Consider the following 13,397-nt stretch of genomic DNA (forward strand, 5'->3'; position numbering starts at 1 on the left):
TGAGCAGTTTAATGAAGCCCCTGTGCCCATCCAGCTTGCATGAGCCAGAGCAATATCGGGCCTTGGTAGGGCTGTGCAATGTATTTTGGTTGTTTCTTGCTCCCCTCAAGTGGGGAAGAAGAGGCAGCCCGGATACATTCCAGACATCGTGATATATCGGCATATCGCACTATTAAGCTGCTGATAAATCACAATATCGAAAACCAGGTATCGCCCAGCCCTAGTCTTCTGTCTCTTGGGTCTGTTGTTGTTGTTGAAAAAAAGGAAAACCTGTATCTGGAAATCTGTGGCAGAGAGCATGAGGCAGAGGAAAGAAATAAATTAAAACGTCAAAGGTCTAAATTGCTTTGGAAACAAAGCAATGATGCACTGACGCTGTGCTATTTGCAAAGAACTGTGGCGATATTTTCCAACACCCTCTTCAGCCTAAGGTTTAGGGTTCAAGTTTGAGCAAAGGTAACAGCAACGTAAAGAAACGAAACATGGTATATAGACACACAGAGAAATTAGGGTGGGAATAAAATAAAATAAAATAAAATAGCAGCCTACTTCTCTTTGCACAAGTTTCTGCTTATCCGCTTGTTTCACTTTGGGGCTGTTAGCCAGCAGGTGGCGCAATTTCACATAACTCTTCCAGAGTTTTTGGTACCTGAAAATTAAAAATAAAATAAAAAGGAAGTCGAATGGGAGATAAATCAGTCTTGATCCGTTTCCTTTTTGTTTTTAGTTAAGACAGCTGCCTAGTAATTCTCAGGTTCATACTGGAAAGAAATCCTTTCCTATCCTTATATGGAAACTGGCATTATCTTGAAAAGAGAGCATAGCCAACATTTCCCAGCTAAACAAAGGCTGACGGGCCTTGTTTCTTTACAATAGGAAGAGTGCATCGTTGCTTGGACCACAGCCTATGGACTCAGACCTTTGGAATGCTCCCAATACCAGGTTTTTTCCTTTACGTGAGGCGAACGACGAGGAGTTGCAGGAAGAATCAAGGAAGGTGGTGGGAGATTTGCTATAACAAAATGCAGAAGTGATGGGTAAAAGCTTGAATGGCAATGGGTAAAAATTTGGGCAGCCATTAGAAAAATGTACGGAGGATAAGGCTATCAATGGCTACCAGGATGGCCTCAGTATTAGGACTGGGCGATATATCGCCTCAAACCGGGTTGAAGTCCCTGTCATGATATCAGTTTCATAGTTTTTGACCTGGCAATATATTGTGATTCAGGATGTGTGTGCGCTATGCAAAAATCACAATGTGGAGGAAAAGGTGAAGCCAGCCAATGCCTCTACATAGCTCCATCCTTATGTTAGACATTGTGATATATCAGTATATAGATGTTTCGCTGGGGATATGTCACAAAGTTGAAAACCAGCTCCTTATTTCAAATATTGTGATATATCAGCATACAGTGGTATCTCAGGTTAAGTACTTAATTCATTCCGGAGGTCCGTTCTTAACCTGAAACTGTTCTTAACCTGAAGCACCACTTTAGCTAATGGGGCCTCCTGCTGCCGCCACGCCACCAGAGCACGATTTCTGTTCTTATCCTGAGGCAAAGTTCTTAACCTGAAGCACTATTTCTGGGTTAGCGGAGTCTGTAACCTGAAGCGTATGTAACCTGAAGCGTATGTAACCCAAGGTACCACTGTACTGCAATGTTTAGCTGGTGGTATCTCACAAAGCTGAAAACCACCCAATTTCAGACATTGTGATATATCGGTATACAGTGGTACCTCGGGTTACACACGCTTCAGGTTACATACGCTTCAGGTTACAGACTCCGCTAACCCAGAAATATTACCTCAGGTTAAGAACTTTGCTTCAGGATGAGAACAGAAATCGTGCTCCAGCGGCGTGGCAGCAGCAGGAGGCCCCATTAGCTAAAGTGGTGCTTCAGGTTAAGAACAGTTTCAGGTTAAGAACAGACCTCTGAAACGAATTAAGAACTTAACCCGAGGTACCACTGTATATCACACTGTTTAGCTGGTGATATCTCACAGTTGAAAACCAGATATTGTCTGTCCCTACTGTTCACCTCTAGTGTTGTTCCATCATTATTTCAGACATTGTGATATATCGGTGCGCCATGATGTTTTGCTGGTGATATATCGCAAAGTTGAAAACCAGATCTTGACCAGCCCTACTTGGTATACCAGTTCCTGGGGAACACGATGGAAAGAGAGTGCTCATGTCCCAGTCATGGACATGCCAAAGGCAACTGCTTGGCCCATGTGAGCAAAAGGAAATGGTTCTTAAGACAATAATAATGAATTGACAGCCAAACATTTCACAGATTACTCCCCAGGGAACAAAACAATGTTAATGATCCATCATGCAATGCACAAAACATAAGGGAATTGAGTCTTTAGGGAACCCACAGAAATGAAGGGAGGGAAAATCAGCACTGGTTCAAGATAAATGGTCTATGGTTTACAATACAGTGGTGCCCCGCAAGACGAACGCCTCACAAGACAGAAAACCCGCTAGATGAAAGGGTTTTCTGTTTTGGAGGCGCTTCGCAAAACGAATTTCCCTATGGGCTTGCTTCGCAAGACGAAAATGTCTTGCGAGTTCCTGCAGGGTTTCCCCCCTTTTTCCCCCCTTTTCCTAAGCCCTAAGCCACTTATCAGCTGATGCGCTGATAAGCCGCTTATCAGCTGATCCGCTAAAAGCCGCTAAACCGCTAATAGTGCTAATCTGCTAAGCTGTCAATGGGCGTGCTTCGCAAGACGAAAAAACCGCTATACGAAGAGCCTCACGGAACGGATTAATTTCGTCTTGCGAGGCACCACTGTATAAGGCATGCATGCTTTTGAAACAAAATTAAAGGAATGCAGAAAGCAAAACCTTTTCACTTAAGGGGGAAAAGAAAGCATTTCAGAGTCCAGAATTTTACTGTGCAGCGCAGAACAATGACTGGTTTTTGCTCCCCCACCCTTTCCATCTATTCTCCAGAGTACTATCGCAGTGGGTGTTCGTAACTGCTTTAACAGAAGCAGTTGCTTCTGCACCTGCCCATCAAGAGCAAGGCTGTTAAGACTGCATTCAGCCCCAGGCTTGACAATAATTACTTACTGTGGGTCTCCAGCATAACTGAGTTGAGCAGGTCGTATTCCAAAGTGGACAATAATGGGGAAAGTAATCACATCAGGGTTGAACTGCTCACGATCCAATTGATCAATGCGAACCGAGCTGGGCTTCTGGAGCAAGCGGAGGGAAAAGATCAAACAATTAAATTTAGGTAACAGTGGCTCTATCGCAGGCATATATAACTTTCCGAAAATGGACTCTCCGCAGAGGAAGAGCCGGCCCCGAAGACAGCAGCTTCCACTGTCTTGCCTCCACTTGGCAAACGAATCTGAAAGCCAACCGTGGTTTCAAATCCTCGTGAAACGAGAAGTCAAGCCAGCTGTGGCTAAGGGAGGAGGGAGCACGTGCTCCTGATTCGTTAACCACTGAACGAACCTGTTATGGACTAGCGGGGAAGAGAGAGAGTTAAATGACCACACCTAGGCTCATACGAAATGCAGCCACCTTGCTAGCTGAAGGATTTCTGTGCATGCAACAGGACTTTCCTCCAGTGACGTAGCGTGGGTTGCTGGAGCCCGGGGCTGCACAGAGCGAGGTGGTGGGAGGGAGGGGAACGCATGCACATTCAACCGCCTAATGATGACCGCGTCACCCAGGAGATCACAGCCACAGAGATAAGAAGAGTCGTTCCATCGTCTAGAGAGGTCACTCCCTGGTTCTCAGGGAGAAGCCGTTTTCAAGGGAGCCCAACGACGGAAGTGCGCAGCTCTATTGAGGCAGCACCGGGGGTTGGAATTTTGCGCCCCCTAAGAATTTTGCACCCAAGGCAACCACCACTCTGCCCCTCCCCACGTTACACCAATGTTTTCCCCTGCCTCCTTCCCCCCCATATGTACCACATCCTTCCCAAATAAGAGGGTGGGTGTGCAAGTTGAAAGACTATCTCGCTCTGCATGGGATAGAAGAAGATGCACACCACAGACGACCATTTTCCCACTTAGAAGTTAAAAGCAAAGTCGAGAGACAACAGGAAAACTGTCTACCGATGATTGATTTCACTGTTTACGCTGCACATCTAAGTGTTTAAAGCGAGAGTGAATTGCTAAGGGTTCGTTACAGCTAAAAGGAGAGATATAACTGAGGAAATAAATCCGTCACACAAAAATACCACGCTCCATTCAGCTTTTCCTCGCGCCACCAACCCAAACTCTAGAGCGACAAGGTAGCCAACGAAAGGGGTGTGCGCGGAAGCACTGTTCGAAGTGTGTGAAGGACTTCACAGAATTTAAAGGTATTCTTAAAAATTTAAAAGGTTAGGTACTGCAAGACGTCCCTTCTCCTTCCTGAGCTTGTTTAGCCTTCGCTCAGATATAAAGAAACAGACCCCCCCCCCCCAAATATCTCTCTTGCTATTTATTACCGGCAGGAATTAAAATGTGCCCTTGTCACGGAAGGAACGAGAAAGAGGGGAAACAAGCAAACTGTGGCCATTCTTCTCCTTCCTCCTCGACTTATTACTGACAAAGAAAGCTGTAACTACAAAACACACCAATAAAACAGCTCTCTCATAAGCCTCTCCTGATCTTTCCCTATTGTGCCGAATGAGAGCTTTATTTCTGAGCTCCACAATTGCAAGGCGAAACTTTCAATGGCAAAACCCAGGACATTCCTATCATTCCAAAAAAAAAAAAAAAAGAAAGAGAAAATATGTGGCTATTGTGCAGCATTACAATGGACACCAAGCCCAATCTCTATAGAATAAAGCAAGCAGAATTGTGTGTACATCTGCGTGTACATCTGCTTCCTGGAGGACTTGTGGCATCCCTATGCAGTGTTGTTGGAGAAGGAGATGGGGAGGACAACAGTGTGGACAACTTTAGTGACACCCAAGACACTAAAACCTTAGGTGCCAGGCAAAAACGTTCCTTTATAACCAGGCCTTTGGTTGATTTGATTGACATCCTATGCCTAAACTGTGGGGGGGGGGGTTTGCGGGAGATATTGGGTTGTTGTTTTTATTTAGATTATATATTTTATGGTTTTGTATTTTGATTTTGTTCTGTGAACTGCCCTGAAACCTCCAGGTATAGGGCAGTATATAAATCCAATTAATAATAATAATAATAATAATACAGTCGTACCTTGGATCCCGAATGCCTTGGCTCCCAAACAAATTGGCTCCCGAACAATCGAAACTTGGAAGTGAGTATTCCGGTTTTCCCTCACGGTGATAAGTGAGGTTACAGGGAATCAGGCAGAGGGGCTTCTCGGTAGTGGCGCCCACCAGATGTCAAAGAAATAAACAACTATCTGACTTTTAGAAGATATCTGAAGGCAGCCCTGTTTAGGGAAGTTTTTAATATTTGATGTTTTATCGTGTTTTTAATATTCTGTTGAAAGCCGCACAGAGTGGCTGATGGGTGGGGGAATAAATTTTTTTTTATTATTATTATTATTATTATTATTATTATTATTATCATTTGCACCCATGGATGCTGTGTTGGCTTACGACCCTAGATTACTACCTTTTATTGTCCTGCAATCATCACTGCTTCTTAATGTTTCGTTGTCCCTAAGATGGCCAAACAATGCACTGCTTTTGGGCAGCTGGCCTAGGCTGCAAAAAAAATAAATCAATAGATTGGGAGAGATGGAATTGATTGTGGTTCTGGGTTTGGGCACAGCACAAGAAGACTCAAGTCTGAGAACATTTGCAGTACCATGCCAGGGCTGGTGACGATCATCCCCTTGCATTCCTCGGCATATTTCTGCCACTCCAGCTCCTCCCATTGTAGCATATTGGCAATCTCCTCTTCTGGCACCAGCGGCTTATTGCAGCGTAACAAATACAGCAGAATCTGGTGCATGGACAGCACTTCTTTCCCTCCATCTTCAAAGAAAAAAGAAGAAGAGAAGAAGAAGAGTTTGGATTTGATATCCCGCTTTATCACTACCCGAAGGAGTCTCAAAGTGGCTAACATTCTCCTTTCCCTTCCCTTCCTCCCCCACAACAAACACTCTGTGAGGTGAGTGGGGCTGAGAGACTTCAGAGAAGTGTGACTGGCCCAAGGTCACCCAGCAGCTGCATGTGGAGGAGCAGGGAAGCGAACCTGGTTCCCCAGATTACGAATCTACCGCTCTTAACCACTACACCACACTGGCTCTGATCCCAAACACTGTTTCTAGAAAAAGCAGAAGTAGGCGTCAAAAGGAGCAGTCTGGGTCGCAAATGACTCTAACAAAAGGCAACGGCTGTGATCCCAAACATCTCCTATTCATTGGGATTTATTCCAAGGTTGGCGGGGTTAGGATTGCAGACTGTAGATGGATACAAGGCCATCGGCACATTCAGAAATTGGTGGGAATTAACTGGAGGCTCCAGTTTTTTTCTAGATCTCAGCAGACTCACAAACTTACCAGAGTCCTTGCACACTCCCAAATGTAATTTTGTGGGGACTACCAGCAGTTTGAACCTTAGGTGAGACTGTCAATCTGACCACCATGCATTATTACAAGTCTGATGCAAATTCTTTCACACTGCTCAGCTGGCTGTGGCACGGATGGCCACTTTCGATTTAAAATGCGCAGGGAATACAAAGAGAAATGTGTCAGCTGCCAGCTTGAAATTCTGCTTTCAAGGGGGTATCACTTTGCGACCGGTCACCGACACACTGATTCACAAAACCAAGGGTCAAGGAGTAACTGTGTTAAAGGTAAAGGTACCCCTGCCTGTACGGGCCAGTCGTGTCCGACTCTAGGGTTGCGTGCTCATCTCGCTCTAGAGGCCGTGAGCTAATGTCCCACACTGTAAGAATATAGCTTACGGGTTTGGGTATGTGGTAGTGAATCTCTCAGCCTTGCGACTGAATTACGGCCTCACTATTTGGTCTGGCTCCCTTTGCAGTCGCTTGTAAGGTACAGAACTCCTTACAAGTTGCTTTGTAATGTTATCTGTAAAACAATTATTAATATAAGAAAGGAAAGGTAACAGAACTATAAATTACTGTTTGTCCAGGAGAATAATATTGTTCAGGGAAAACCAGCACTACAGCAGGCATGATACAAGAAAAGTCTATACAGGCAGCACTGGTAATGAAAACAGCAGAATAAAAATCTAGTGCTATTTATCGACATTAGTAAGGGGTTTTAAGAGAGAGAATCCCGGGTCACGTGGCCAGTGTGACGAAGCTGCAGCTGGCGTGCCAGCACCAGCGCAGCACACGGAAACGCCGTCTACCTTCCCGCTATAAAGCGGTCCCTATTTATCTACTTGCACTTAAGAGTGCTTTCGAAATGCTAGGTGGGCAGGAGCTGGGACCGAAAGACGGGAGCTCACCCCGCCGCGGGGATTCGAACCGCCGACCATACGATCGGCAAGTCCTAGGCACTGAGGTTTTACCCACAGTGCCACCCGCGTCTCTCTGTGTTAAATGAGCCCAATTTTAAGAGTACTTTCTAACTACGGCACTTGATTACAGTCATAGCTTGGATCCTGAACGCCTTGGTACTCAGACGTTTTGGCTCCCGAACACCGCAAACCCGGAAGTGAGTGTTCCAGTTTGTGAATGTTCTTTGGAACCTGAGCATCCAACGGGGTTCCGCTGCTTCCGATTGGCTGCAGGAGCTTCCTGCAGCCAATCAGAAGCTGTGCTTTGGTTTCCAAACGTTTTGGAAGTCGAATGGACTTCTGGAACGGATCCTGTTCGACTTCCAAGGTACGACTGTATTGGGAATGTGCAACATTGGTCATACCAAGAGTGGTACCAAAGCAATCAAAGGACCTAAGTGAAGACATTTCCTTTTTATTTGTTGGTATGAAGGAACATTCAATTGTGCCAACTTCCTGCCTGCAGTCTGACGACATGATACAGTGCAGGTACACAGGTCTGACCATCTCAGCAAGAGCTGGGCCGGTACCTGGCTGCTGTAGCAGTAACAACAAAAAACGTACCTGGAAGAAACCTGACAAAACGAGGCATGAAATGAAACCGGGGGCAGGAAGCATCATTGTTTTCTAACGAAGGACCTTCAACGAGAAATTAGAAGCAATTCAAAACACAAGCAACACATTTCACTAGTCTCCATCTTTGGTATTCTATTTTTAAAAAATATATATCTATTAATTTAAAATAAATACATTTATTAAAAAACAGATGTACATATAAGTAAACAAACATACAATAAAACAAACAACAGAAAAATCAAACAAACCACCACACTATAAGATACAAGAAGATTAATATAATTATCATCGTATATGCTCCTGATACTGAACACAATTTTGCAACTTATAGAGAAGAAATTTAAAACTGACTTCCAGTTAATCTCACTGTACTTTATCTATCCATTACTTTATACCGCACAGTTACATATTTCTTATATAATTTCTTTTTACCTCCCTATGAACTTATATTTATACAATACAGGGATCAGTCTAATTCTGCCAAGGTGTTTCCTTTTATTCCATAGTTTTCTAAATATTCTTTAAAGATTCCCCAATCCTTATAGACTTTGGTATTCTAATAAAACATAAAAGTTTATTCAGAGCTGGGCATATTCCATGACTGCGCTGCAAATGCAACGGTTTGGTATTTAGGGTGGATAGTTCATTAAAAAACAAAAAAAGCAAACTTCTAGGCCTCATAGGTTAAGATAGGATTAATAGTGGGTGAGATTCCTGTTTGCCTTAAAATCCAGCACATGGCTCAGCGGTATTTACTGAGGCTGTGGCGCAGGCTCCTTCCCATATTTAGCTTATGCATGCAACTTTGCTTAATTTCTGCAGGTCAGGAGGATTTTTCTCGGTGCACAATTGGCTGGCCTGGTGCAGTACACACAACGCAAGGCATATACCTGCTGTCTTCCTATGTTATAATTCTCATTAAAATCTCCATCCTCCTCCACCACCCATGACATGGAAGGCACAATTCTCTACTGCAGATCCGCAATGACAGATACATCAACCAAACACCTGAAATACACCAGAGGAGCCTTCGGGCAAGGAAGACGCGCTGGTGGGAAGGCTGGAACCGACTAGAGTCAGGAATATTATTTGTTCACAGACTTCCTCCATGTTTTGGTGGCATATAGGTATTATCACCAGCAGCCCCAGATTGGATGCCACTGGTGGCGTTTCATGATACAGTGGTACCTCTGGTTATGTACTTAATTTGTTCCAGAGGTCCGTTCTTAACCTGAAACTGTTCTTAACCTGAGGTACCACTTTAGCTAATGGGGCCTCCTGCTGCTACTGCACTGCCGGAGCACGATTTCTGTTCTCATCCTGAAGCAAAGTTCCTAACCTGAGGTACCACTTTAGCTAATGGGGCCTCCCACTGCTGCTGCGCCACTGGAGCACGATTTCTCTTCTCATCCTGAAGCAAAGTTCTTAACCCGAGGTACTATTTCTGGGTTAGCGGAGTCTGTAACCTGAAGCGTATGTAACCTGAAGCATATGTAACCTGAGGTACCACTGTATTACGCTATTATAATGAGAGTACAAGATAGCACCGTCGGAATGTGCCTTTCCGATTTTGTAAAAAAGAAAGAAAGGAAATAAATCTGATCATCATTCATTCTCACTCGGAGCTAGGGAACATATTTTAGAAAACCAAGGGAAGAACACAAGCAGAACCCTCAAACTCATCAGCCTTTCTACATTACAAAGCCTGCATTTCCTTAAACCAAGTCTTCTGAGGCATATCAAACTCCACAAGAAGCCTGTATATCTCAGCTCAAGATTCTTCTGAGAAGCCCTTGGCTTTTTAAACAAATTCTTCCTCAAGGCTCAATGGGGGGGGGGGGAGAGAGACAGAATGGATGCTTTAATGTTTGACCGTGCCACAATCTCAGGATGATTTCCAACCCCCAAAAAAGGACAGCTTGCCACCTGCGATGTTTGCTACAATTTTTATTGCCTCGTGCCACGGCCACATGCTCCTGTCTCCTATAAGCTGCACGGTGCCAACATTTTTGTCTGGCGCTACGATCACAACTCATTGTGCACACCTTATGGTAATTAAAATCTCAGAGGCACGCATCCCCCGAGAAACAAAGTCACGGAGAACAAGCAATATTTACAATGAATTTGTTGCGGTGCTCAGTGCTCCAGCTTCTCTCAGGTTATGCCATTTCATATTCCAACCCCAAAGAAACATTATGGTGCTGGAGGAGACTCTTGAGAGTCCCATGGACTGCAAAAAGTTCAAACCTATCAATTCTTAAGGAAATCAGCCCTGAGTGCTCACTGGAAGGACAGATCCTGAAGCTGAGGCTCCAATACTTAGGCGACCTCATAAGAAGAGAAGACTCCCTGGAAAAGACCCTGATGTTGGGAAAGATGGAGGGCACAAGGAGAAGGGGATGACAGAGGACAAGATGGTTGGACAGTGTTCTCGAAGCTACCAGCATGGGTTTGACCAAACTGCGGGAGGCAGTGGAAGACAAGAGTGCCTGGCGTGCTCTGGTCCATGGGGTCACGAAGAGTCGGACACAACTAAACAACAACAAATGCTGTCCCGCGTGTAAGTTTTTGGTCCATCTAGCTACCTGTACTGACAGCCAAGCTCTACGTGGAGACAATCCTGCATGCCTGGGGTTGAACAATCCTGCATGCAGTACACATGCTTCGCTATGGAGTCCATAGAATCACAGGATGGTAGAGTTGGAAGAGACCACGAGGTCATGGAGTCCAGCTCGCTGCAGTGCAGTAAATCTCAACACACGGGACCCCATCCAGTGTGAAACCATACCTGACCCTGCTTAACTTTCTAAATTATAGCACATACACTAGTAAAAAGAAACTTGGACCGGGGTGGGGGGGAGACCCGCAAGTACCATTATGATGGAAAGAATCTAAAGCACAGGATTTTAATGTGTAACTTAACTTCTTCTTCTTCTTCTTCTTCTTAATTTATTTATATCCCGCCCATCTGGCCGAGTTGTTGTTGTTGTAAATATTATTATTATTACTACTATACATTCGGGGGGGGGTGTTCCTTACTAAAAGCCTAAATCTAGACCGGAAGCAAAAATTACGAGCTCAGGGCTATGCCATAACTTAGGGAGTGCCAACAGCCTTTCACTTGAATAAGCTCCAATACTTGGGCGACCTCATGAGAAGAGAAGACTCCCTGGAAAAGACCCTGATGTTGGGAAAGATGGAGGGCACAAGGAGAAGGGGACGATCGAGGATGAGATGGTTGGACAGTGTTCTTGAAGCTACCAGCATGGGTTTGACCAAACTGCGGGAGGCAGTGGAAGACAAGAGTGCCTGGCGTGCTCTGGTCCATGGGGTCACGAAGAGTCGGACACAACTAAACAACAACAAATGCTGTCCCGCGTGTAAGTTTTTGGTCCATCTAGCTACCTGTACTGACAGCCAAGCTCTACGTGGAGACAATCCTGCGTGCCTGGGGTTGAGCAATCCTGCATACAGTACACATGCTTCACTATGGAGTCCATAGAATCACAGGATGGTAGAGTTGGAAGAGACCACGAGGTCATGGAGTCCAGCTCGCTGCAGTGCAGTAAATCTCAACACACGGGACCCCATCCAGTGTGAAACCATACCTGACCCTGCTTAACTTTCTAAATTATAGCACATACACTAGTAAAAAGAAACTTGGACCGGGGTGGGGGGGAGACCCGCAAGTACCATTATGATGGAAAGAATCTAAAGCACAGGATTTTAATGTGTAACTTAACTTCTTCTTCTTCTTCTTCTTCTTAATTTATTTATATCCCGCCCATCTGGCCGAGTTGTTGTTGTTGTTAATATTATTATTATTACTACTATACATTCGGGGGGGGGTGTTCCTTACTAAAAGCCTAAATCTAGACCGGAAGCAAAAATTACGAGCTCAGGGCTATGCCATAACTTAGGGAGTGCCAACAGCCTTTCACTTGAATAAGCTCCAATACTTGGGCGACCTCATGAGAAGAGAAGACTCCCTGGAAAAGACCCTGATGTTGGGAAAGATGGAGGGCACAAGGAGAAGGGGACGATCGAGGATGAGATGGTTGGACAGTGTTCTTGAAGCTACCAGCATGGGTTTGACCAAACTGCGGGAGGCAGTGGAAGACAAGAGTGCCTGGCGTGCTCTGGTCCATGGGGTCACGAAGAGTCGGACACAACTAAACAACAACAAATGCTGTCCCGCGTGTAAGTTTTTGGTCCATCTAGCTACCTGTACTGACAGCCAAGCTCTACGTGGAGACAATCCTGCGTGCCTGGGGTTGAGCAATCCTGCATACAGTACACATGCTTCACTATGGAGTCCATAGAATCACAGGATGGTAGAGTTGGAAGAGACCACGAGGTCATGGAGTCCAGCTCGCTGCAGTGCAGTAAATCTCAACACACGGGACCCCATCCAGTGTGAAACCATACCTGACCCTGCTTAACTTTCTAAATGAGTTAACGGTTCTATTGCAGAGACTATCCCCATAGGGCCCTTTTTGCCCCTACAGCGATCCTAAGCATTAGGTCCATTGGTTCTCGTCAACAGGACAGGAGTGCCTGGCGTGCTCTGGTCCATGGGGTCACAAGGAGTTGGACACGACTAAACGACAACAACAACAAGCATGCCCAGTTTCCATTAAGCTGACTTTTCCTTTGGTGAGACGCCTGTCTTTTTTCCTGCTTCTGCAAGCCTTGAGAATCTACCAAACATGCCCAGACCTCCATGCAGTCTCTTGGTAGCTCCAATTTGGCAACAAAGCCACCCTAACTCATCGCTTGAATTCACTATCAGGACATATGATGATTTACAAAAGATAGGCGACAGTTGTTGCTTTTTAATTTCAGAAGCCCAGCTTGTTAAGTACAACATTCTCTCTCATACACCAAAGAAATGTCCTGGCATATGTTTCAGTAAATATGGGCAATGAGATTTGTGTGTCTCTCAGTCACACCAATGGTGTGTGAGATTCTGACCACCGGGACAAATACTGAAAGAACGCTCTGAAATATCTTTTGGATTTTCATTTTACCCCCTGCTCTCATCCACAAACACATTCTCAAACTCAAAAGTTACCAGTAAGATTCCAGTCGTAGAGTTCCAGGATATCTTTAAACAGGTAGGAAGAGAACAGCTCCAGTCCTCGTACGCAAAAATTCTGGAAAAGGCAAAGGAGTCAATGTTAATGTCAATGATCAATGTATGAGCAACGTACCTAAACCCCAACAACGTGGTTGGCGAGATTACAGGATATAATTTGGCAATAGTTCCTATGGTTGCTGCTCCTTGACAAGTTAATGCCAATCAGGTTCATAAAATACATGGAGGTCCTGCGTTCTGAACACTCGTTCTGCAGAAACACATTTATCCAAATGCGAGGAATTAGTACCCAAACCTCACTA

General features: G+C 44.9%; 1 protein-coding gene across 2 annotated transcripts in view; it reads right to left on the reverse strand.

Annotated features, from left to right (window-relative positions):
- DROSHA (drosha ribonuclease III) overlaps positions 1-13,397 on the reverse strand; it is an 89,391-nt gene that overhangs the window by 55,199 nt on the left and 20,795 nt on the right. For both annotated transcript variants that reach the window (XM_079984907.1, XM_079984906.1), the window contains exons 11-15: positions 13,072-13,153; positions 7,986-8,060; positions 5,755-5,924; positions 3,080-3,204; positions 550-649 (exon numbers count right to left, since the gene is read on the reverse strand). In XM_079984907.1, coding sequence (XP_079841033.1) covers positions 550-649; positions 3,080-3,204; positions 5,755-5,924; positions 7,986-8,060; positions 13,072-13,153 — 552 coding nt within the window. The remainder of the gene's footprint in view (positions 1-549; positions 650-3,079; positions 3,205-5,754; positions 5,925-7,985; positions 8,061-13,071; positions 13,154-13,397) is intronic.

This window comes from Podarcis cretensis (genome assembly GCF_951804945.1).
Source record: "Podarcis cretensis genome assembly, chromosome: 7".
NCBI classification, from domain to species: Eukaryota; Metazoa; Chordata; class Lepidosauria; order Squamata; family Lacertidae; genus Podarcis; species Podarcis cretensis.